The sequence below is a fragment of the Prionailurus viverrinus genome, chromosome B1 (assembly GCF_022837055.1).
Source record: "Prionailurus viverrinus isolate Anna chromosome B1, UM_Priviv_1.0, whole genome shotgun sequence".
Lineage (NCBI taxonomy): Eukaryota > Metazoa > Chordata > Mammalia > Carnivora > Felidae > Prionailurus > Prionailurus viverrinus.
The window spans coordinates 20,946,455-20,973,046 of NC_062564.1; the positions used below are offsets into that span (position 1 = coordinate 20,946,455).

General features: G+C 39.3%; 1 protein-coding gene across 4 annotated transcripts in view; it reads right to left on the bottom strand.

Moving 5' to 3' along the window:
- Positions 1–2,111: 2,111 nt before the first annotated feature.
- The window catches only part of SLC7A2 (solute carrier family 7 member 2), a 75,841-nt gene continuing 51,360 nt past the window's right edge, over positions 2,112–26,592 (bottom strand). For 3 of the 4 annotated variants that reach the window (XM_047856610.1, XM_047856613.1, XM_047856611.1), the window contains exons 3-12: positions 26,288–26,443; positions 22,926–23,091; positions 21,396–21,529; positions 19,684–19,906; positions 17,677–17,816; positions 14,733–14,835; positions 12,633–12,838; positions 11,477–11,643; positions 10,626–10,734; positions 2,112–7,398 (exon numbers count right to left, since the gene is read on the bottom strand). In XM_047856610.1, the coding sequence (XP_047712566.1) occupies positions 7,202–7,398; positions 10,626–10,734; positions 11,477–11,643; positions 12,633–12,838; positions 14,733–14,835; positions 17,677–17,816; positions 19,684–19,906; positions 21,396–21,529; positions 22,926–23,091; positions 26,288–26,443 (1,601 nt within the window). In that variant the 3' untranslated portion in view covers positions 2,112–7,201. Of the gene's footprint in view, positions 7,399–10,625; positions 10,735–11,476; positions 11,644–12,632; positions 12,839–14,732; positions 14,836–17,261; positions 17,399–17,676; positions 17,817–19,667; positions 19,907–21,395; positions 21,530–22,925; positions 23,092–26,287; positions 26,444–26,592 lie in introns of all 4 variants that reach the window. The other variant, XM_047856614.1, reaches the window with a different exon arrangement.

The window sequence follows — 26,592 nt, forward strand, 5'->3', positions numbered from 1 at the left end:
AAGGGCCAGACTGAAAGGTCAGCACTTCCATTACGATTTCCTTGTTTGTGAGTGATTGTGTAGGTCGCATTTGCATTATAAATTAATGATCATTTTCTAGGACTCCTTTGTGTTGAAAAAAATCTCTGTTCCCTCTCTTCTTTCTGTCCCCTTAAAGGGCCTATATTTTGGGCATCTGCTCCCCACCCCCAAAAACAGGACATTTCTCTCCTCTAACTGGTCTTCACTAACTATGGAAATACAACCAAGATGAATATATATTTTTAAATTAATGTTTCAAGGTTTTAGTAGGAGCTAACGTTAAGGGTTTTAAATACAGCTCTGAAAATTTAATAGAATGCCAATTGTGGATCCCAGGAGCTGGTAGTACTTCCCTACTCCAGGATATAGCATGCTGTAAAGATGTGTTGCCAGTCTGTTGGTCACATGAGCCTGTAAGTGGCTAGGGGAAGAGGGGCAACTCTGAGCTGTGGTGGAAGGGACTTGAAACCCCCATTCTCTCCGTCCTTTTTATTTATTTAATGGTAAACTCTCAACTATCCTTGCTTACTTGCTCTAAATGCTGACCTTTCCAAAGTGTCTACAACTTGGTTCCAAGTCAATGTTTCAGTCTAAGAACAGTGGCATTTTAAGTCTCATTTCTACCAGGGCAGTGGAACCCTTGGCCCTTGTTTGAAGAAATGGCAGACATCAGTGCACAGATAGGGGAAGATTGGGGAGACCTGGAGACTCAGCGATTGGGGAGCCCAGAAATGAATCACAACAATGGTATGGTACTTGTGGGTTAAAGGGACTCAGAGCCCAGAAACAAGCTTGTTCCCCATGTATCATCATGGAGATACAGGCCCACCTTGGGCTGTAGAGTACTCCTGGGCAGAATAGCTGATCTTGTTTTCCTCTTCATGGTGGCTGCTCCATTTTTAGGAGAGAGCAAGGATTCTTTACTCAGCTTTGACTAGAAAAGTTCAGGTAAGTAAATCAGTATGGAGCTGAGTTTCTTTCTGGAGTTTCATCTCTTTTTTGACCTACTCTAAACAAGATGAGATAATGTGATAATAGGTTATTTTTGTATGTCTTTGGGATTTTTTTTTGGAGATATTTTATGGGATGAAATGAATCATTTTTTCCACAGAGATAGGGATTTCTCAGTATAATCTCTTAGCAATCCATGGGCTTTGGGCCCTTTGCCTGAAAAGGAAGGCTACCCGTGGCCTTCTTTAAAGAACACAAAGGAGATGGTATTCTTATCGCCAAGGGTTCCTGGCTGGACCCACAGCCCAGACACAGTTCCTGGCGGATTACTGCCTGCATGTGACCATATGGTACCAGGGCAGATGTGGGTCATCAAAACCTAGTAACAATCCTAATAGCCAACAATTAGATAAATTAGGTTTTAGGCTTCTACTTGGCAAATACTTTGCTGTTTCAGCTTGGTTTTCCATGCTGGCTAAAGTGATAACTACCGTTTTCCTACTTCAATAAGGCGTTCCCTCCAATTTAGTAAAATCAGTGGGAATTAAGTATATACACAAAGACATTTCAACATTAATTCAAGAGATTTGCAATTTTAAATAATTTTGAGCCCTGTCCAGAACGCTCTTTGAATCCTTTCTTCCAGAGGGTTGAAGTTGGTAAGAATGCTTTAGTATAAAATTTGTTAAAATTTTGTAAAATTTTTGTAATTTTGTAAAATTTTGCAAAAAATTTGTTAGTTGTACATAACTGATTGCCAATTATTAAAGGCTATGATTTGCTGAGGAGAACATTGAGAAAGGAGTTTCTTACGGATAAAAGCAATGAAAAGACCGGCAGTTGAAGTGGTAAGATCTCAGCTCTTTGGTCCTGGGATGGCATGCTTTAGGACCCAGTGCTATTTTTTAGAACCTGCCATGAGGACTGAGGCTTTGTGAAAACATGTCTTTTATCTTACAGGACTGGGTAGTCCTCAGGCTGCCAGGTGAGTATTCTTGACAATAAAATCATTTCAATTTAGATTGCACCATATTTCTGAGTTTTAAAAGTTCCCAAATTAAAAAAAAAAGGTTACATTAGATAAGTGTGTGACATGTATGCTTTTGGGGTGTGTGATACATATGCATATTATATTATCATAAGTCATATTACAATTTATTTAAAAAGTACATGGTCACATTAGAAAGCATATTTTACAGTGGTAAAGCAGCAATAGTTTTTATTTATTACACTTCTAAAACATAATCTAATGTTATAAGTAAAAAGGAACTCTGATTATCATTTAAAACATTTAAATTTGAAATTACCTACTCAACAGAAAGTCTTTACATTCAGATCAGACAAGTCCTGTGAATCTGTTGGTTTTTTACAGACATAGAATTTCTGTAGGGTTTTGGGTCCTATCAACAGTTTCTGTTAAGTACAATGACAACAAAATAGAGCAATAAAACAATGGGGCAGCCTAGTGGACACCAAAGACAAAAGGCCCCCTACCCGGGCCTGGGCCAGTGAAACCCACCCTGTTGGAAGTACCAGCTGAGCCTGGGCCCGTGCACTTTCCACCTCAAGGCTGTCAGTGCCGTACGGGGACTGTAGTGGGCCCGACCCCGTGGGACCAGTTCCAGGAAGCAGCCATCCTTCCTATGAGTCACAGACCTTCCTTAGTCCCTATCATTTACGTGATGTGTTGATGGGATATTTGGACCCCACACTCCTTACTTTCATGTGAAGGCTTTCACGTCGTATCCCACCGTATCATCCCAAGACCCCACCCAATAAGGCTAGGTCTAGGTGCTTACGCTCTACGGGCTGCCTGACTCTAGATCCAGCCCAGGCTCCTGGTCATGATCCCCATGGGGCACCAGTGGTCAGCAAAGGGTCTTTAGGGCCAGATAATGGCAGCGGCTTCAGCCAGGGTGAAGAAAAGCTAAGTACTACTCTCAACAAGGCTGTCACGAGAGTCGAGCCATCACAAGACACATCTGAAATCAGTGAGACTAAACTGTGTACATATAAACAATAATGAATGTTACAAAAACCAACAACCACAAAAACAGAGCAGGCCTCTCAAAATCCAGAAACCAGAAATCCATTTAAAAATGTTTAAATATAATTATACAAAGAGAAAAAAAAAATCTCAGCTAAACAACAAAGCTAAGCAACCTTATCTGCAAATCTACATGACTGAACAATGACCTGTGCTGGCATTATTTACTACTTGAACTTTGGTACTTTTTTCCCCTTGATATTTTAGGACATGTCAGAGACTGTAAGTAGAAAATGTACAGAGAAGGCAGTATTTTGGCACTAGCAAAAAAGAAAAAAAGAAAAAAAGTTAATCCCCTCTCCCCTCCCCCCCCATTCACACTAATCATGTGAATTTTAATACGCTGTGATATACACTCTAAACCCAATCCTTTAAAATGCTGTGCAAACTGTAGTTTGGGTGTTAAGCAGGAGTTGCTTGAAGGGCATCAGGAGGAAATCAGGCAGCCACATCACGAGGCAGTGTTGGAATCTTGGCACGTTATCACGTGGTTTGTCATCTCAGAATATGCCCTGATTTACAAAGAAAGAAGAGTAATATACTCCTTTGGCATTATCAGTATTGCAGGGCAATAAACCTCCTTATTCCCCCTGCTAAGCATTCCCATTAATTTAGAAAATAACTCAGTAAATACAGACTCTGATTCAAAATATGGTTAACAACTACCAAGACTTAGCAAATATGCTGGTTAGTTTCTAAAATTAAAAAAAAAAAGTTAAAAAAATCCTTTATTCATAAAATTGAAAGACAGGCTTTTGGATTTTAAAGGAAAATAATTCTCAAACAGACATTTTCTATTAACTATGGATGGCAACAGTAAAGTTTTACATATATCAAGGTTAGTTTTTCCTCTAATGTATATATCCCAGATGATGTTTTTGGTCTTAAGAAGTTTTCTTGATGTTCATCTCTGGGGAAAATGTGGGTAAGCAATAATCTGTATCTCGGTATTGATCAAAAGTTCTAACATAAGTTTTCTCATAAATAGGTTTTAAACTTGGATTTGTATAGCTACCTTTTTAAACAGAGGGTAAGCATATTGCCTTTATATGGTTATTCGTAAGTCATCTTTTCCCTTTTCTCAAGAGCTTAAAATAATGGTGCTATTATAAGTTTCTCACTGAAAATGTTAAGACAGCATATTTCCTAGTGTAGGAAAGAAAAGTAATTTAAACTGTTTTTACTCAGTCACAACTAAGAGATTGTGTGGTATGTATTTTTTCATTCCTGGAGAGGAGTTTGTGTAAGTGTGACTGACTACTAGTCGAATCTATACAAAACCTTTTGGTAATCCTAAGAAAGTAAAAGCAATATTTTGTTCTCAAGGTTATGAATTCAGATGTAGATACGGGAGGCTGGTAAAAGAGCCAGTAGTACGGGCTTTTACTAATAAACACAGAGCAAGACAGAGATGTCAGAAAAGGGGCCACAGAAACAAGTAAACAGAAATACCCTAATAGCTCCCACCCCTACTCCATTTCAGATTATAAAGCACCTGTTACAATAGAGTTTAGTGATTCCATATTACATTATAAATATACCTTTCTTAAAGAATCTATAGAAAATATCATACATATAAAATTGCTGTATATTGCAAAATAGTTTAAAACCTAAAAATTTTGTATAAGCATACCTATCAATATAAAACATTATTTTTTCTCCACATCAATTGGGTTTTTTTTTAAATCCATATAATGGTATTGTTTCCAAAGCCCATCATAAACCCAACCGACTTATACACTATTTGAAATACACAGACATATACATATATATATACACAGACTCATACAGGGATATGACTCATACATATTTGAGTCTTCACAGAAAAAAAGCACAGTCACCGACGAAGCATCTTTTCATAGATACTTGTGTTTGCAAAGTGTTTTAATGTGGAAAAATAATTTTTAACTAAATTCTTCTCCTAATTGAACACAGTGGGCATAATAGTTTTAGCTGCCTATCACATTCTAAATAAATTTCTTTTGTTACAGTAAAAGACCTAAATATTTATGTAGGAAATTCCTTATGTTCCCTGTGTTAAGGGCCTATTCTAGATTGATTATAGAATAAAAGGGTGTTCTCAGTGTATTACTCTAACAGCAAGGACTTGTGATCATACGTAAAGTCCTTACAGAAATATTTTACCCCTTGCATATCCAACTCTTCCTCTCTAGAAAAACATGCTTAAAAGAGAATTCTGGGCTTCAGATTTTACCCTGTGCAGCCTGCAAACTGTGGAATGTCAGGACTGAGTTCTAGGTCAGGGATGCTTCAACAATAGCAGCCAGAAACCCAGGCTTTCTACCTGTTTACCTGATATTTACTCACAATAAACTCTTGGTTCAACAAAACAATCACAAGTTGCTTTTTAATGGCATCAGTGAAATAACTAATCTCTTGGAAGTGCTGTCAGAAAACAAATGTTTTCCTTGCCTTTCGATTAAGCTGGTCAATTGGTGTGCTTGATAACATTTTTCCTGGGAATGTAACCCATATAAGTTTTTAGCCTCTAGCCTCACCTAGTAAACCATGTAATTATTTGTAAGAAAAACAATTCATTAGAAGCAAAGCACACTGCAGAAAAACAGTCCACTGCTAGAGAACGCTATCCAGTAAAATATAGTAATTAGAGAATCTTACATGTAAAAACAAATCATTTACTTATATAAACGTTACTGTGCTTATATAGCTTTAATTTAATTAGGTTACATTTTTTCAGTTGGAGGTTTTAAAAATCATGTATTTAACTAAAATATTTTATTCCCCAAACACTGTTGGGTTACTAGAGTTTTTATTAATAGATTTAGTGTGGTCAATTAAAAATAAATGAGATAAAAAGTGCCAAACAATTTATGGGATTGGGGGAAGAAAAACATCCTTCAATGTTTCCAAAAGAAACAACAAAGGCAAATTAGATCCAAACCCCTCAAACTCCGTCAAATGCAATTTAATATCTGAATAGGCACTTTAAACTCAAAACAGGGCAATTTTTTCTTCTTGTGTCCCTTCAGTTCTCCTCTTTGGCACGTAATAAAGACGTAATTTGCTACTGTAGCCCCTCATGTCTAGGACAAGACAAAATAATAGAAACAAAGGAGTGAAATCTGTACCTGAGGAGGTTTAAAAAAACTGAATTGTGATTAGTTATTAAGTAATAGAAAAAAGTATGAATCATTCTACCAACTGTGTGAGCTAGAAGATTCTACTGGCTTATTTTAAGTGACTTTAAAGACAAGGATGCTTAGTGTCTACTTTTCCAAGCTTATGTCTAACTCTGATTTTCAAATATACCCTCGTCACTGCCACTCACGCAAGCTTTCCAGCCATGGGGACCAGCTTCACTTTCTAGCATAAAGGGCCCCATGTAGATCACACATACTGCTCTCAAATCCCTGACTGGACTGAGGGATATACAGCACTCACAGGAGGTGAAGTCTTCATATGTAAAGAGCACATCTCTTAAGAAAGACAGCGGTTGAAAGAGGCCCCATTGGGTGACACGGAACACCACTTTTGCCCCATGTGGTATATCGCAGGTACAAATCCCCGTGGCGGCTGAAGTTTGGGCAAAGTGCCATCCTTCATAGAATAAAAATCTCTACTAAACCCACTGCTGGCATTTATAAGTTATAGAAAAGGCTCATTTCTTATCCCCTCCTCTTGCTCCTGACCAATGACAGACACCAAGATGGGTAAGTGCACTTTTAGCATGTTCTAATTGACATTAATGACACCTAATAAGGAAAAGCAACAGGTATTTCCCCAAATGCACCAGGCACATACAAAACACTTCCATTCAGTGACTGCCTCCATTTCAGCATGTGCTATAAGCCACCAATTAATGACAACACCGGAAAAATGTAATGTGGTAGTAGTAAAACACAACCAACTTTCCACATTCATATATCCCAACACACACACACACACACACACACACACACACACACACACACACGCTCCTGCTATTTGGGGGGTATTCGCCACTGAGGAGAGGGCTTGGGAGGTCTCCCCAGGTACATAATTCACCATCTGAGGAGGTGCTGTTCAGGTAAGCATAAGTTAGGGTGAACTATGTTTGCAGCAAACCCACAGCAACCTAGCGCGATGCTGACACCCTGTCACGGTTTACTCCACGGAGGATAGGTATGTTAAGACTGTGGCCCAACTCAGCTCCTGTACGCGTTAGCATTCGCTCGTCTTTTCGTGGAATATGAAAGGCAGACTCAGGTTTCTTTGGTGATGGTCATTGGCTTGAATGGCAGATTTTTCTTCTGTTGTTGCATGAATGTTGTCTGAGTACGTCTCTTCTTCATCTTCTTCATCTCTTGGATTACCCTCCAGGCTGTGTCTAATGCCATAAGCGAAATAGATCAGGAAACCTTTTGGAGGGAAAAGAAAAAAAAAAATCAATGTTTTAAGTATATCAGAAAATGACAGTTTGAACATGGGAAACTTAATATAGAACTTAATAGAGTTTTCTGCCTTCTCTTTCTGGTCTATTTTAGAACACAAGGCAAGAGGATTCCCCTGCAGAAGGTCCCTGATGGATGCTTTCTCAGCACAATGTGTTTCTCCATTGTTAACACCCAATCTTTATAGAACTTATGTTGCTCTCAATAAGTGTTTTCAGACATCTAGGTAAAAAAAATACACTGATTTTCTCAAAACTCAATACTACACTCTAAACAAAAGGATATGGGGGGGGGGGGTAAGATCTCAAATGACATCCCAAACACAAGTGGTGGGGTGTCAGACTCACAGTGAGATATTTTGGAAAGCATGCCCTATGTAAACAAAGGGGGCATGTGTAAACACGTTACTGTCACCAGGAGAGGCCAAACAACCATGTACAAAGCAACTAGTTATTAACAGCTACGCTGGCTGGGAATTAGAAGCAAAGGTTTTAAGTATCCCCACTAGATAGTTTATTACTTACATGTAGGCATTTTGCTTTGAGTTATATATTTAAACATTGGTTGAGAGTTTGGGGTTGATGTGAAATGCATTATAATCTTCCCATCTAGGGGCGCCTGGGTGGCTCAGTCGGTTAAGCGTCCGACTTCAGCTCAGGTCAATCTCGCGGTCTGTGAGTTAGAGTCCCGCATCGGGCTCTGGGCTGATGGCTCAGAGCCTGGAGCCTGCTTCCGATTCTGTGTCTCCCTCTCTCTCTGCCCCTCCCCCGTTCATGCTCTGTCTCTCTCTGTCTCAAAAATAACTAAACGTTAAAAAATAAAAAATTAAAAAAAAAATAATCTTCCCATCTAAAATAACAGGAAGCAGGCTACCAATTAGCATTTTGGCAGGTATGTTGAGGAATGATTCTACTTCCTCTCATACCTCAACGGTTTAAAGACCTAGCCCTCCCTGTCCTCACATAAAGGTACTATGATCCCCATTTTATTTTTTATTTTTTATTTTATTTATTTATTTTTTTTATGATCACCATTTTACAAAGAAACAGGCACAAAAGCAGAGAGGTAACTTGGCCTCGGCCACACAGTGAATAAATGGCAGATGTAGATTCAAACACAGAGAGTCTGGCTCCATAGTCGATGCTGTTAACTAAGATCAAGTACATTAAACTAGAGTGGACTATGTTTGAGGAAAGAAGCAAGGGCTCATGGAAAGGTAGGAAGCATGCTGAAGTTCTCTGCCAGATTTCAAAGAGATTCTTCTGGGCTCAGAGGAGGGGAGAGAGTTCTAGAGTCCTGTGCCCTGGGGGTTTTGGGCTCCGCTCCCTGGCAGCATGTGCACAGGACCCCAAAGGAATGGCTGTGTTGCTACATCCATGAGGGTGGGGCTGACCGGCAGGGGATTCCTGTCAGGATCCTGGCCCTGAAGCAACAGAAGCACCTACCAGAAGTGGCCACAGTGATAGGAAGAGAGGACAACCTGGTGTAACCTGTGTGAATGGATAACCTGTGACCTGAGGCACCAGCACCCCCGTTCCCTGGCACAGTGTGAGGTCCCCAAAGTATGGGCAAAGCCCTAGTGTGGGAGTGTGAGGTCCCCAAAGTATGGGCAAAGCCCTAGTGTGGGTGTGGGGAGATGAGCAAAACTGACAGAGGTCAGATCTCCCATCAACTCAAGTGGGTTGGTGGCTTGAAACTAAAATGCAGTTAATTTCTAGCCAAAGCAAACAATTACATACACAAGAGTGAATCAGGTTCATTCTTGCTAAGCCAATGGGAAGACTGACAAAAAACACACTCTTCAACCGCTCAGGCAACCCAAACAATGCAGATTTAGCTCTTGTTTCTCTCTGCTTCACCTTACAGACAATTCTCCTCACATTTTCTTTAAAAATGTTTATCTGTGTTTGACAGAGACAGCGGGAGCAGGGGAGGAGCAGAGAGAGGGAGGGAGACAGAGGATCTGAAGAGGGCTCTGTGCTGAATGCACCCAGCCAGATGTGGGGCTCGAACTCGCCAACTGTGAGATCACGACCTGAGCAGGAGTCAGTCGGTCGACTGAGCCATCCAGGCTCACATTTTTGAGCCCTCTCCTCACATTTTTAAGACAAGTGCTCAGGGCTTTAGTTACAACAAATGCAAACTTTTATTTTATAACTCAATTTTTCACATAGGAAAGAAATCATAATGAAAAACAGTATAGATATAAATAAGCATACTGACGTCATTTAATGCTAAATCCCAAGGTTCAAACAGTAAGAACTTTAGATAACAGTTATTTTTTGCTATCAGCTCACTCAAAATGTCTTCAGGGGCACCTGGGTGGCTCGGTCGGTTAAGCATCTGACTTTAGCTCAGGTCATGATCTCACAGTTTGTTGGTTCAAGCCCCGCCTCAGACTCTGTGCTGACAGTGTGAAGCCTGGAGCCTGCTTTGAGTTCTGTGTCTTCTCTCTGCCCCCTCTCACTCACGCTCTCTCTCAAAAATAAATAAACATTTTTAAAAATTAAAAAACAAAACAAAACAAAACCCCAAATATCTTCAGAAGTCTACTGGTATACACTGACAAGAACAGGCTTTGGAATCAAAGTCTCACACTGCCATTCACAAATTTGATCCCTGGACTTTTTGGGGCTTCTTTTTTTTCTCACCCATTAATTGGAGAAAGCAGAATCTACAGATTCTACAGGGTTACTGGGAAATGTAATTTAAAAAAAAAGGGGGGCACCTGGGTGGCTCATTCGGTTGAGCACGCGCACGTCACTCATTCCCTCAGCTCAAGCCGTCTATTTTGATAAGACTTCGGCTCAGGCCATGATCTCACACCTCGTAAGTTCGAGCCCCACATCGGGCTCTGTGCTTACAGCTCAGAGCCTGGAGCCTGCTCCGGATTCTGTGTCTCCCTCTCTCTCTGCCCCTAACCCACTTGCATTCTGTCTCTGTCTCTCCCAAAAATAAAAATAAACATTAAAAAAAAATTTTTAAAAAAAAGGTATCTGAAAATATTTGGAAAAGTAAGCATGCTGATGATCTAAAATTGGGAAAGGAAGAAACTGAAAAAAAAAACAACAAAAAAAAAAAACCAAACCCTTTATTTCCAGGAAGGGGGAGGGGATGAATTTGTCTAATCACAGAGCATGAAAACTGGAGAAACAGAGCCAAGGTTCAGAAAGCTAAAACATTAAAAGACCTACCAAGTGCCATCCAAATGCTAAATCGGATCCACGTGTCTGCACTCAATTGGACCATCAAGTAAATGTTCACCAGGATGCTGAAGGCTGGCAAGAATGGTAAGAATGGAACCTAAGGGGGAAAAATATCTTCTTAACTATACTCAGATTTGGAAAGCACATTCCCCAAACTGTGTCAACACTAACTTGACATATGTACTTTCACACTGTGTCAGTAAGCTTATATTCTTACAAAAAGAACCACCTGGAGAAAAATCATTCCTGTAGAGTATACTAAAGGCAACGTCCCATTTTACACTATTTACGTGCAGCCCAGAGCAACAGGGATTTGTCCAGCCTGCTAACATCTACATCATCACCAAGATGCAATGGGTTTTAGGGTTTGGTTTAGTTTGGGGTTTACTGGTTTAGTTCAGGTATCAGCAGGCACGCCTCTGGAAGTCTGGATACATTTGGCATCTCAGAGGGATCCTTCCAGGAAGCTCTCTTCAAGCCCAAACCTGCTCTTAGTTCAAATCCAACAGGACAATTATAGCAGAAGGGCTTTTAGTGGGAATAATCTTCTTGCGAGAGTACTGAATCTCTAAAATAAAATTTCTTTATTCCTTGATTCCATAGATTACTTGACAAGAAATCTGTTTACTATTATACATAATAATGTGATAGGAGCATATTCAGGGTTTTGAAAAGCCATGTAGGGAGAATACTTATGACAAAAAGTATCATCTCCAAGAATCGTGACACTCTAGTTCCCTGGTTAACTTCATCAGAAGTGACTTTTTTTAAACTTATAAAACTAACCCATAAGACAAAATGTGCGAAATATTTAGGATCTTAATGTTCACAATTCGTACCATGAAGGCTACTTTTTGCTGATTCTGGGGCTGCCTCCAAATGGTGAGCACGACGACGATGCAGAGAACGAGGAAGAGCACAAGGAGAGCGAGACTCCACGCCTCCAGCCGGGCAATAGCGTGGACTCCGTAAGTGGTCAGGATGCTCAGACCCAGAACCAGAAATGCTGTAAAGGTGACACGTATGGAAAACAAAGTCAGCACGCGCACGTCACTCATTCCCTCAGCTCAAGCCGTCTATTTTGATAAGATATCAAGTTCTTTCCGGATCTACTTTGCCAAATACTAAGATTCTTCATTTCCATTAGGGGAAGACATGGCTGATCCCACTGACTTAACCTCCACTCGCTTCCTCCTGACGGTCTCCTGCCCCCCTCCTGGGACTACCATCTTGCTCCCCCTCCCCATGCGTCCTCTGGGTCCCACTTCGTGACATCCTCTGACTGTATCACATGGGTTGATGGGATGCTGTCTGGGCTGGAGATTTCTCTGTTCTCAAATGGGAGATGGCAGGTCTGTCCACTGTCCACGGTTGTAAACAGTGATTGTTAATGCAAACAAATAATACATGATCTGTGTCTTTTCCCCCTATTTCAGAAGGTGATGTCACCACCCGCCCACCCTATCTCTGACCATCACATCCCTCCTCTGTGCTCTGGAGAAGTCTGTACTTCCCTCAGCTTGCCACCAATAATCCTGTTCCTTTCAGCCCCCCGAGAGCAGGGACCATTCTTCCTGCTGTTCCAGGTGCCCAGCAGAGCTCTTGGCACGTTGCCAGTGCTTGGTAAATGTTGCTGAAAATATCACCCATGACATAACTGCGGGTGAGCAAACAAGACTCTCTCTACTGCGTCCCAGTGTGTTTACTGGCAGGTGTTCCTGGGAGCCCCCGGACGGCCAATGAGATGTACCAGCTTTGTACAGCTGCCACTCACACCCTAGGGAATGTCTTCCTTTCTTCTTCAATTACATGATAAATCTATCCCACTAATACATGCTCTCAACTACCAGTGACCCATTGGGCAGAAACTTCAGGGCTCAGGGCAGCGGCAAACTTAGTCTAAGGCAAGGTATGGCCTTTTGTCCGCGTCCACATACCCGCTCCAGCTACACACCCCTGGGGGCCTGTGTTCTGTGCGCGGCACGGCGGACTTACCGAGGAACCCCACCAGAAAGCTCACGAGAGAAGATGACTGTTGCGTAGGCAGAGCCGAGGGGCTGAAGAGAATCCGCAGGCTGAAACCCTGCCCCTGCAGCATGGTGACTTGGGACTCGCTTTTCGAGGCAGCGCTGGCACATGATCCCAGCGCTTCTTTTTCAGGACAGCATTTGGGCTGCTCGTAAGACAAGCCGGGCTGGTACCTGTTGCCAAATAAACGTCCGTGTCTTCATTCTCCAACAGACACTTGGCCCAAATGAAACGAACACCGTAAACTCTAAGTGAGACCCCTTGCAGGGTCCCAGCTTGTGCAGTAAACTGACACGTTTCATGACTCCGCCCCAGAGCATGCTGAGCCAGGCCACAAACCTGCTCAATAAAACATCTGCAGCAACTCTGAATTTCCTCTGACAGCCGTTTCATTACAAAATAACACAGTAGATGCAGAAGAGAGTTACGTTTTCCAAGGGAGGCGACTGTGACTAGAGGAGGATTATCCTGAAAATATCTGGGTCCAAAGGAAATGCGTGTCAAGAAAACAGCACAGAAACTCTGCTTAAGCGTCAGCTGCAGAGGGACATCCAGTCTTCAGGTTGGCATTCAACTGCCGCCGGCCATCTGCCTCTCTGGCCTCATCTTCCTCAACCTTCCTCTCCCAGTCCTCCAGTTTAATCCAGATGAGCTCCGCCCGCCATGCTTCCCAACCCCATGTATGCCAAGTCTCTTGATCAATTTATCCCCTTCCTCTCCAGCCTGCGTCAGGATACCAGCCTACTTCACCTCCTAGGATCTGCCCCTGTCTCCTCAGTGTGGTCTCTGAGCAGCCTTTCCTTAAATGTAAAAGTAACATTTGACCTCAATCTAAAGAAGAAATATGCTCACTGAGGGAAAAAACTCACAAAATACACAGAAGAGAATCAAAACCACCCAGTGTTTTGAGGCAATTTCAGCCAAACAGAAATGCATATATATGATATGCATTAAAGAGATCATAAAAGCAGGGGCGCCTGGGTGGCGCAGTCGGTTAAGCGTCCGACTTCAGCCAGGTCACGATCTCGCGGTCCGTGAGTTCGAGCCCCGCGTCAGGCTCTGGGCTGATGGCTCGGAGCCTGGAGCCTGTTTCCGATTCTGTGTCTCCCTCTCTCTCTGCCCCTCCCCCGTTCATGCTCTGTCTCTCTCTGTCCCAAAAATAAATAAATGTTGAAAAAAAAATTAAAAAAAAAAAAAAAAAAAGAGATCATAAAAGATGCATTAAAGTGAAATCATGAAAATGATTTCTTCATGTAAATCTATGGTATTATTTAAATAAATTCAGATGTTAATACAGCTTTGCTGAATCAGATACATTTATCCATATGATTATCATATTATTTGCTGTAGAAGAAAAAGCGTTTACCTCTTTCGTAGAAGAAAAAGGGTACCCTCATTTGTTTCACCGTTCTGCTATTGATATGCAGGTCAGTTCAATTTTTTTCACTTTTGCAAATTGCTTTTCTCATAAACATCCTTTATATATCTATATAGATATCTTTCTCTATATCTATATATATCTGTGTGCGCCTCTTTGATTAAAATCTTTATGATAAAATCTTAGCAGCTGAAATACTGGGACAAAAGATAGAATATTTTTAAGTGTTTTTATACCTTATAAGAACTTGTGGTTCATATAGATTAGGCCAACTTACTGCTAATTATCAACTGTATTTAATTCTTTGCTAAGTAAGGACCGGGGCGCCTGGGTGGCTCAGTCGGCTAAGCATCTGACTTTGGCTTAGGTCATGATCTCGCGGTTTGTGGGTTTGAGCCCCGTGTCGGGCTCTGTGCTGACAGCTTGCGGCCTGAGGCCTGCTTTGGATTCTGTATCTCCCTCTCTTTCTGCCCACCCCCACTGGTGCTCTCTTGATCTCTCTTAAAAATAAACGTTAATTCTTTGCTAAGGACTATGTTTATTATACTTTATAGTGATGTTTTTCTGCCCATGACCTCTTGCCTCATGAGACCACTAGCTCCTCGAAAGCAAGGATGGTGAGTCCTAATTTTCTTTATTCCCTGGGCTCCATGTGACACGCAGCATTTGGGACCAATGAGGACACTCACCTGAGGATGAGAACACATGCTGCAACCAGAGAGTAGGCCAGAAGAGTGCCAATGGACATCATGTCCACAAGGGCCTTCAGGTCAAAAAGAAATGCCATCACAGCTATTGGGGAGAGAGCAGAATGGTAAAGAAAATGGCCTATCATGTAACTCCATACAGTTGATAACTTTCAAGTCAGGGACAGTTGTCATTTTATGGTTCCAGGACCAATGATAAATCAAACAAACTATAGAAAATATATTTCTCTCAGTTAAAAAGGTGTTCCTTAGGTCATACAAACTGCTGGTGAAACTTCCAAACCCCTTAGCTATCTATCAAGTATAAAACACATCTACTTTGATTATTTAAAAAATATTGGCCTGACAAAGAGTGAAAATATATGACAGAACACTCTCCTTTGATGTTTCAAAAGAAAAACATTGCTCAGAAATAGGAACTAGTCTTGTCAAACAACCATTAAAAAATTGAAATGGAAGAACTTTCATTACAGAAATTCCATAATCATTTGCATTTCCATCTGCATCTTGAATTATGCATATATGAAAGAAAGTAATTTCCAATTAAATTACATTTCTGGTATAGGTGAAATTCCATGCTGGTTAAAACTCCTCACTCTGAGAAGATGGGACTAAATTTGAGGGATGAATCTATGTCCTACACTCAAATTGCAGTAATGTTATGAGGCAAAATATACTTTCTAGCTGAATAGTTAACTTGCACTTGGCAATTTTTTTCTCCATTGAAACATCAAATACCGACAATACTAACTTGACCGCATAGTTGTCTCTATCATTGTTAAGTAGAAACACCACATTCTATTCCCATGGTGTACCAGACGTCTCTTAGCAAGCTTTATATCTCTATGATCTCAATTTATCTTTACTCCAATAATCCTATGAGACAGGGAAATTAAATAGGCTTAACTATATGCAGTGGCCAGAATCTGACTGGTTTTGACCTCCAAACCAGCAATTTCACATGGTTTGGCCTGATAAGATAATGATCCTCATTTTATAGACAGGCTAATTTGGCAAGGTTATAACTGGTGGCAATAGAATTCCATGTAAACTCTACTTCTACCCTGCTTCCTCATGTTCCTTCATGATACATCATTTCTTTAAATGCACCTCATGCCTTACTTTGAAAACCTTCCGTTGCTAGTATACTTATATATTAGATTATTACAGTTTCAGTATGTTTTATAAGAATTACAAATAGCAAAATAAGTAGCTAAGAAAGAGGAAGATGATTAATTATCCAGATAAGCTCTCTAATCTAAGCTAAAAACAAGCACAGTAAGGTGTGGGAGTAGAATAACAAAAATATAGTATTTCAGAACGTTTAAAAAAAAAGCCTTCTGCTATAATTATCTTCTTTTGTTATTAATGTCAATATGTTATACTGCCAAATTAAGTTCCTTCTGAAGAAAGAAGGATATATTTTGTAAAACTTTGAATACAAAATAAAGTATTACTGGGCAAGATTTCACTGGGAAAAAATAAACATTTTTATGGAATAAATAAAATGTATGATCCTTTGTCAAGATTTATAAATTCTTTTCACTAGCATAATGGACTGTTTAGTAACAAAATGGGCTATAGATCATCTAGTGCAACCTTCATTTTATGGGGGCAGAAATCTAAGCCCCCATTAAGAAAATAAGTGACTTGGCCTTCCAATGTATGTCTAATAAAGTGCCAAATTTATTAAAAAACATTTACAATGTGAAGCTGTTTAGGCAAATATTTTCTGACTCTGAAAAAATACTATTTCATGCATAATTTAAGCATTAGCATTCTGTAATTTCCCCCCAATTCAGAGCCTCAATCAAGTTATCAGTTTTGGTTTGAATTTTTACTACTAAAACAGCTTTATAAAGCTTGCTGAAGTCTCTCTCTTGCTTCCTAGAACAGGACCTTTAAGGCCGTTCTCTCAGTCTGTATGAATCTCCTTGAAAATTTCTTCATGGAATAAATAAGAATCTGGCCAACGGCATTTTACAGAGATATTATGACATCCCCAAAGATAGGCATCTGCAAGTTTTTTTTAATATGAGTTAAACACCAAAACACATAGTTGAAAGCAAAAATAGAGTCCAAATGGGGTTTAAGAGGAAACAGTTGTTAGTAAGTCTTAGAGAACCATGGTGGTCCAGGCAGTGCAGATATCCCCCACTCTGAGGGTGGGTAATTACCACAGCAAGTATAAATTACCCTGACATTTCTTATACTTCATTAAAAATGAGAAAAAATACGGTGAAGACCCATTATAACCCTTTGCACATTTGTTAGGTGCCCCAAAAATTAAAATAATGAAATGGTAAAAAATCCCCAAGGGTCAGTTAAGAATGAATTTCAGTAGACCACCACCACCACAATTTTCAGATCTCAATGTTCATAACCTAATTTATCAGTGATTTTTTTTTTCTTAACTTACATGCACAGCAAGCAGACCCTCTTTATAAGTCCATGCATGCGCATAAAACGTTTAAGGCCAATGCTGAAGAATCCTATGTTTGAAAAGCTTACCAGAAATGACCCCTGCCGTCAACGTGGCGGCAACTGGTGACTGCCTCTTACTCACTCTGCCAAGAAATCTAAACAGTAAACCGTCTCGGGCCATGGCAAATAGAATTCGGGGTAAAGGAAACATAGAGCCCAGAAGACTAGAACAGAAAAATTCATAATCCGCATGTGAGTTATTGTGAAGTATTACTCTAGACAGGCATACACAGGTAAAGACCGGACACACTAAAATGCAGAACCTAGGCCAAAAAAACCCCAGAAAAACAAAAAGAAAACATCAAAAAAGGAAACATTCACAAAAAAAGTTACTGACCTTTACTTAGATCAAAACAGAAAACTACCTAACTGCATTTCTCTTCAGAATCCTTGATGAGAAAAAAGATCCCCCTTTTCTTAACAAAAGTCAACTCTCTCTCACCTGCCACCGCACCCGATGATAAAGTAGCAATTACTGGTGTCTTCGTTTTGGAATTGATTTGAGCTAGACATTTGAAAAGCAACCCATCCTCCGCCATAGCATAGATTACCCGCGGCATTGGGAAAATGGATCCAAGAAGACTGAATAAAAAGCAAACACATGCAGGATGGCAAATACATTCATGCAAGATGACATCTCAGAACTGAAATTAAGCGACTTGTATAAAACTCAGCATCACAACCATGATTATGATGTCTTGTTATTTTTAAATGTGTTATGATTGGGCATTTAAAAATACTTGCCAATATTTACCATTGTGCTACCTATTATTCTGTTATAGATATTTGCCCCGCACACTCACCACACTAAGAACAATAGTGCAAGTAATTTGTGCATGCCCGCAATTATTACTGAATTAACACTAAGTAATTAAGACTTAAGAAAACCAAAACCAATCATAGCATTAAGACGTTTTTAGTGGCAATAACTCAGAAAACAAAATTTCTAAACGGATATGAAATTAGAGATTAAGTAATTTGAATTCATAGTACAGTCACTTCATTTATTCAATGATTATGATTCTTGTATTTATTTTACCACTATTTTCCCTCCTATTGCTTGGTATTTGATCGTATTAGTAATAATACCCAGCACCACAAGATAATCAAGAGAGAAAGGGTAAAAAAAAACACAAAAATACACCAACTTACTGTAAATTTAGTACATAGAAGTAGCCACAATTAAAAGTCAGGAACAGCAAAGTTTTAAGAAAATGCTCTTTGCTTTAGATGTTTCAAATTTCTTGTGTGTTTACTGGCTGCACGAATCCATACATGACTTAGTTATAAAAAAAATAACCATTTGAAAGAAAATATGTAAAATATTTTGTTTTAAATATTCATTTTATCTTTTGATAAAGCTGGGCTGACTTGGCCATGGATAAATCTTTGTCTATCTTCTAAGACCATGATGGCATGATGTCTTCATAGTTCAGATTTTTTCAAACTATTCAGAATAAACCTCAACATTAGCAGATGGCTGAGAAACCAATGGGGGCAATTTCTACTTGCTACTAAATATTATCCTGAATAGAAAATAAATAGGATTTTTTGAGAGCGATGAAAAGCTAGGCTGATGAATTATATGAAAAGATTTTTTTTCTAATTCGGATTTTTAACAACTTATTTTCACTTAAAAAATTAGTAATCAGGCAGAGATTAATTTTCTCTTTGTAATAATGTTATACAGTATCCCATGATATAAACCAGAATGAAATATCTTATAATCACATGTTAATTTGAAACGTGAATAGCTCTGGGAGCCTGAGAAATGGATTCTCAAGTACGAAAACAAGTAGCCCCTGAAAATCTGGGCACTTGAGATTCAACTACCTTTTTCTTTCCACATAGACATTATATGAACTTTCAGCATTAATTTCAAAACAGTAATTTCTATTTCTAGACCAAGTTCACTCCGATCAGTACTAAGAGAAAGTCTCAGTGTTTCACAGTAAAAAGCATTATTACATTGGACAATGTCACAGCATTCAGCTCCCAGTCACAGAGACTTGATATTATTTTAAAAGACGACAGAAAACATCAAGTCTGCACACCAGGTCTCAGTGGTCTGTAACACTACAAGTAATACCGAAGCCAGCAGGGAAACATGCTGGTACAGGTGTCCCAGAATTTTATAATATATACACATATGAATACGTGTGGCATACATGTGTGTGTATGTGTCCACGTGTATCAATGCCGTATACATTTCTACTGAAGCTTGGACCACCATTATCTTGAAAAACTGACTTTTAACTGATGGGTGAAAAACATTTTGTCACTTAAGACTTTCATATGGAAGTTCTGGTCAAACTATTCAGAGAATATGTAGTTGCATAACATATACTTATACTAGGAGTATTTTTAAAACCTACTGAAGCAATTCTTTAAACAATGGCTCCTCTGCAGTAACACCCACAGCCCCTGCCTCACAGGCAATGCAATATACCTTGTTGACAAAGCACAGAGGGAGCCCGCTGCAACAACGTATTTGGCAGGACCCCATCCAACATATTCAAATGCTACCGGAAGAGGGCTTTTCTCATCCAGGAGGTAGTATGGCATCATAAGTGTTAAAGCTGCAGAGACCCCAAAATAGGCCATAAAGCAAACAAGCAAAGAAGTCACAATTCCAATAGGAATCGCTTTCTGAGGATTCCGGACTTCTTCACCTAAGGAGATATAAACAAAATATTTGCATATTTACTAAAACATTAATAGATAAAACACAGATTCTTCCTCTCCTTCATGGTAATTTCAGTCTGCTTTTGTCCCTTCTGTTTTCTTAGCTTGATCCATCTATTCTACATGAAATTTTCTCTCTTCTTAAGCGTACTCTGGGGCGTCTGGGTGGCTCAGTAGGTTAAGCATCTGACTTCAGCTCAGGTCATGATCTCACAGTTTGTGAGTTCGAGCCCTGCGTTGGGCTCTGTGCTGACAGCTCAGAGCCTGGAGCCTGCTTCGGATTCTGTGTGTCCCCCTCTCTCTGCTCCGTCCCTGCTCATGCTCTGTGTCTGTCTCTCAATAGTAAATAAATGTTAAAAAAAAATTTAAGCGTACTCTGTTATTACACAAAATTCCAATTCCCAGAGGCAAGAAGAGAAAGCAAGATATCATGCAGATCAGTTTCCCATTTCTAGAAAGGAAACATGATATACCAGCATATTACATTTTTTGGGATAGCATAGCAGTCTTAATCATTTGGAAAATGATTCATCCACAGAAATGAAATGACTGCCATGGCATTCTGTGGGCCCTTACATAGGAAGGCTTCCATAAATATGACGGTAAACTTTTTCTACCCAGTGTGCCAATTTATATTAAGCTCCAGTTTCAATAACAACAAAAATAGTGCTTTGAATCTTTCTAGTAAGAACTGGCATTTGCAATGCCTCAAAATGGTCAATCACACGGCCATACAGTAATCTGAACCCAGAAGAAGCACGTAAGAGAGTGATTCTGACATGATGGCTTTGTTGCATAAGATAAAGAGAAAAGAATTACCACAATATATTTTATCTTACTAAAAAAGAGACAACTTAAGAGCATGGTCATCATTTGTTACTCATTGTGATAGTACTGAAGGTTACTTCCAGGCTGAAGGTTAAGGACAGTAATTATGACTAACATTTATAAAATATTTGACAGCTTGCAAAGTATTTTTCAAGTGTATTATATTTAAAAAAAATTTTTTTAATGTTTATTGAGAGAGACAGAGTGCGAGCGGGGGAAGGGCAGAGAGAGAGGGAGACACAGAATCCGAAGTAGGCTCCAGGCTCCAAGCTGTCAACACAGAACCCGATGTGGGGCTCAAACTCAGACTGTGAGATCATGACCCGAGCTGAAGTCGGACGCTTAACCAACTGAACCACCCAGATGCCCCTCATGTGTATTATATCTTAAGTAACCTTCATAACATGAGGGGTTAACATGAGGGATAGGTACTGGCTCTCCCAATTTTACCAAAGTGGAAACCAAGGCTCAGAGCATTTTACTAAGTTTCTTTTTTATCACATACAGTAGGCACCACAGCTGGGTCCAGAACCAGCCCTGATTACCCCAAATCTCACTCTTTCCTTGACCTTCTGCTGCCACCCATGGGTACTTGTGTACAACAAGGAACACCTTTCCTTCCACAGAGAACCAAGATTCTTCCCTTACCAGTTGTTGCAATGCAGTCAAATCCCACGAAGGCATAGAAGCAGGTGGCAGCCCCAGCCAAAGTCCCTGCAAAGCCATACGGCATAAAGCCACCAGCCCCATAGATACTTGTTCCATTTTCGGAAGGCAGCTCTCTAAGGCGGAAAACAAGCACAAGGGAAAGTTATTTTCATAGAAAACTTCTTCTAGTGATTTGTCTCAAACTACCTCTTTGGAAAGCTATTGTGTTCACCAGCTCTTTGAAACTTACATATATAAAATTAAGAGTAAATCCTACTTTTCTCACCCTGTCCTAGAGAACGTAGTGGTGTTTCCAACAATGGCGTCTTCCTGGGTTGCTAACACTCAACTGGAGGCTGATCGATAGCATAAGCACAAAATCCAGATCCACGCTGGCTGGAACTCACAGCCAGGCAGGATTGTGAGAGCAGAGATGCTATATATGGGCCATGCTCTGAAACAAAGACATGACACTTCTTCTTCTCATGGATAGTTGGGCAGGCTGCACACTTAAAAATTTTCCTAATAAGGCATTTGAAAAGGTGGCATCAAATTCTCTAGGCTTGATTACTAATATTGAAGTTGAATATTTTATTACATGGTAAAAATTGTATAAAACCAGGGGCACCTGGATGACCCAGTTGGTTAAGCATCTGACACTCAGTTTAGATTCGGGTTATGATCTCACAACTCGTGAGTTGGAGCTCTGCATCAGGCTCCTTGCTGACAGCCTGGGATTCTCTGTCTCCCTCTCTTTCTACCCCTCCCCCACTCATACTCTCTAAAAAATAAATAATTTTTTTTTCAAAATTGTATAAAACCAGAGGATATTAATTTTTTGCCTCAAAATAATGACTATAAGCAACATACATAAAGAAAACCATGTAGTTACACCTCACTTCATGTAACAGATATTTCTGTAACCTTATTTACACATAGGAATATTAATATAAATCTTGGGCTGAAACCTTCTGTATATAATTATCACAAATTCGATTTTTGAGCCTATCAGGTTTAAAGTAAAATGCACAGACAATTCTGCTTTTGCAACCAACAACATTTTCCAAAAATCAAGGCCTGAAAAGTACTACAAGGCTGCAAGAATGCAAGGAAACCAAACAGTGTTCCCCAACGGAAGCACTAAGGAATGCAAGTTTCCAAAACACCCATTGTTTGTAAAAGGGGGCAAACCTTTGTGGAGAAGGAGCATCCTTCCTCCAGTTAGGATCTCACTTCGCTCTACTCCTATACCAACCAGAGCTTGAAGCTGAGAAGGAGCCTCTGCAGGCCTTCCAACGGCTGCTCAATAGTGCGCATACGTATGCATTTGTGTGGGGGTGGGGGGACACTGGGAAGAAAGGTCTCGGAAGAGAACAGACCCTCAGAAATCTCTCCTAAGCACAAAAATTGAGAACCACTGTTGGTAAAGGAAAATGTAACGTAAGACAAAAGTAGGCAAATTGACGGGGGGCGGGGGGGGGAGCGGGTGGAGAAAGCACTCAAAATAAGGGAAAAACCCAAATATTATACCTGGCACTTGCTGATATATTTTTGAGAAACTCTTCACTAATCTTCCAGTTTGCCACATTGCCTTTCACAAACCCAGCAACCATAACAAAAAGAAGGACCAGGATGTTAATAGCTGTGAAGATTTTATTCACCCAAGCTGATTCTTTCACTCCAAAGGATAAAAGACCTAGGGAAAAAGAAAGGGTATTTTAATTTTTACCCAAGTTTTAGCAAAAGCAATGGCATTTTGAGGCTGTTACACGGTTTAGGATATTATTTCACCAGGATTCATATATTTAACTTACATTTATCCCTTTCTATCGCCCGTTTTGACTCATTTAACTGTGTAACAATGTCTCCTAAACACAACCAACTTGGTTTTAGAAGGCCGGCTGTGCTCGTAGCCAGGAGACGCCACACTTCAAGAAATCAGTAGGTCTAGTGACTTTGGCTATTATCACCAATAGATGGACAGAGGTAAAGTAACTGAATTTTAATGAAATGCTTGTCTAAAAAAGCCATCTCAACATACATACAACAAATAATACATACAACAAAATAATTCTTCAACTGTTACACCAAAAGGATATTTTTAAAAGTCGATTCTCATTTTAATAGCTTTATTTTATATTCTTATTGTAAAAGTAATCAATTTCCTATTCAAGTAATTTGAAGATACAGAAAAAATATGAAGGAAGTAAAGATCAAGTATAATCTCTTCTCCAGAATTCTGGGCGTGAGCACGTATGCATGCACACACACACATTTTCATGTTGACAAACAGAGAACCTCATTTTTAACAGCCACATACTCTTCCACAATATGAAGACACTATAATCCCTTATTTATAGACTGACAGGCAGCTCTTAGTTTCTTACAACTATAAATAGTACTGACATCACATCATCATCCTTTTATAAATATCTTTGTACATTTTCTAATTATTCCTTTATAATAATGTTATATAAGGTAATACCACATCAAAGGTATGTCCTTTCATACAAGGCTTCCGGTTCACATTATCAGAAATATTCTCCAGAAAGTGTGGCCCAATTGAAGCTTCCCATTTTTTCTATTAGGTTATTCTATTTATATCAATTTGTTAGATTTATTTATATAATAATGCAAGGAGCTGTCTTCCTGTCATATATTGTATGTTTTTCCCAGTTTATCATTTACTTTTATTCTTAGTGATTATATATACATATGTGAAAGTTTCAGGACATAAATTTTTCCTCTTTAGTTTCTCTACCTTTAGAAAGAGTCTCCCCAATATTAACACCAAACGTTTACCTTTGTTTCCTTCTATCATGACTGTATTTACCATATTTTTATTTTTAATCCATCTTATGTTAACAGACAAATTATGGACCAAAGAAAGTTTACTTGTTCCTACTAGGGAGAGGATGGTGATGAAGGGATTATGTCACGTAACTACTTGCTTCTCCCACAAATCCATACCACCCAGGATCGAATAAGCAAAATTACCCAAGTAAAGAAGAGGGAGACTGGGTTTCATTCTTCTACCTATATAATTCCCAAAATTTTATGATAATGTAACTATAATGAAAAAAAGGGAACTGCATGAACGGTATAATTATTGGCTCTTTCACACTAGAAACCTGTATACATTTACACGCTTCGGAAATACACTCTATACGCTGCACCCCTATCCATTTGGAAAAATATAAAGCCACTGTCATGTTTTATTAGAGTTTCCCAATACCCCACGTGCATGCACTATCCTGAGATCCCTACCTCCTGCCAATAGATTAGAGACCAATGAATATCTCCTCTAAATACTGTATACACTTATTTCCTTGTGTCTTTAATAAAGCAAAAGCTTCAGCTGACAAGACATCTGGTATTACAACATGAATCGAAATTTATATTCAGAGGTTCTGATCTTCAGATATTCTAAGGACAAAGTTATCATGTGAGCTTAGCCTATATATAAAGTAAAAACATACTGGTCAACGACACAGGACAATGATGCAGGCCAAGGCCTGAGTCCTGCCATGGACTTTCATGATTCTAACCTTGTCACAGCTACATGCTTCTCATCGCTTAGAGATTAAAGCTGAATACGTTAAGATCATTGAAACCATCCCTAAATAAAATATGATGTAACTAATTTAATGTTAGCTAGGCTATTTAGAAACCAAAACAAATGAAATCTCTCACCTGTTGAGAACAATTGTTGCAATTTTTCTTGACATTACAGGTAAAATGTCAAATAGTTTTGAGCTATAAATTTTGTTCATGTCCTTAACCCTACATAAAATATTTAATAAATGACTAACTTTTTTAAAGATACAATTTTTTAAAATTGTATAATTGTATAAGTAAAACATTCATTATAAAAAGATATTTCTGTCACACCTTTGTAAGCATGGGAGAGAGTAGATGGAGAGAAGGTTGGACAGGAAAATAAGGGGCAGCTATCCAGGGTACATCAGGTAGGAAGTGAGAACATAGATTTTATTCTTAGTAAAATCCTTGATTGGTTTAAGCAGGAGTGCAAGTGAGGATGACCATCAAAATAGAAAATGTTCAAATAATCAAAACAAATGTAATGTGGCAACAGGGATTAAGTATGCCTACAAAATAAAACTGTCTGCCATCTAAGTGCTTCCTATGAACCAGGCAAGAAGTCTGTACAAGACAGACACTGATATCCCCATTTTATGGATGAACAAACTGAGTCACAGAAAGATTATGTCATTCAATGGTCCAAAGATAGTGAGTGGCAAAGTAGGACTGAAAATCTGGTTGTTCTGATTCTAATTCCTGTGCCTTTCTAAATCACTATGCTACATGACTGATAAACATGGGAAAATTCTAGCCTCAAGTATGTTTGGCCACATAATATCTGTATTAAAAAATGACAGGTGGTTTGAATATGCTTCTTTTTCAGCTAGATACCTACATTACACAGATGAAGGCATGAATAGACAGAAATTCTTCTAGAAACCGTATGTTTGCCAATATGCTTATTGCAGCCACAATAAAATAATGCCAAAAAGTGTACATTCCTCCTTATTGAAACTTCATCCCTGCAAATCTCCAATTGCTACTATAATGATGTGTCTTATCCTATTCTTCAGTGCATTCCAAGTACCATTTACTTAGAAGTGCTATTTCTCCCCTTCCACACAATTTAGATTTCTTTTTAAAACATGTCTGTCACATAAGAAAAAATGTGATTCTAGCCAGTGACGAGGCCCATGGGTACCCAACAGTAACCTAAACACATAAATATGCCATCTCATCTTGGGAACTCAGGCCCGAAATCCAGTGGTAACTTATTTTGCCGGGATGATTAGTCTGGCTCATCTCAGAGGAGTGGCTCAACTCAGGAGGAGTGTGATTGGTCTTCTTACCTGCTAGAAGTAATATAAGACAGACAGCAAAAAAGTCAGGATACTCTGCAAGGCCGGTATAATTCATTTTGAAGTAGGTCCTGAAAAACTGACCAATCTGTTTGCTAAGAAGTTCATCAAAGGTGCCACTCCATGCTCTTGCAACACTTGATGTACCTTCCCAAAATAAAGAACATACAGAGAATACGAGGTCACTGGGAGAAGATTAACATAACACCATTCGCTACTCTATTCGAGGAGGAACGTGGGTTAGTTCAGACAGAATTCAAAGTTTTAATCACATATAAAATTACCCTGACAATTTT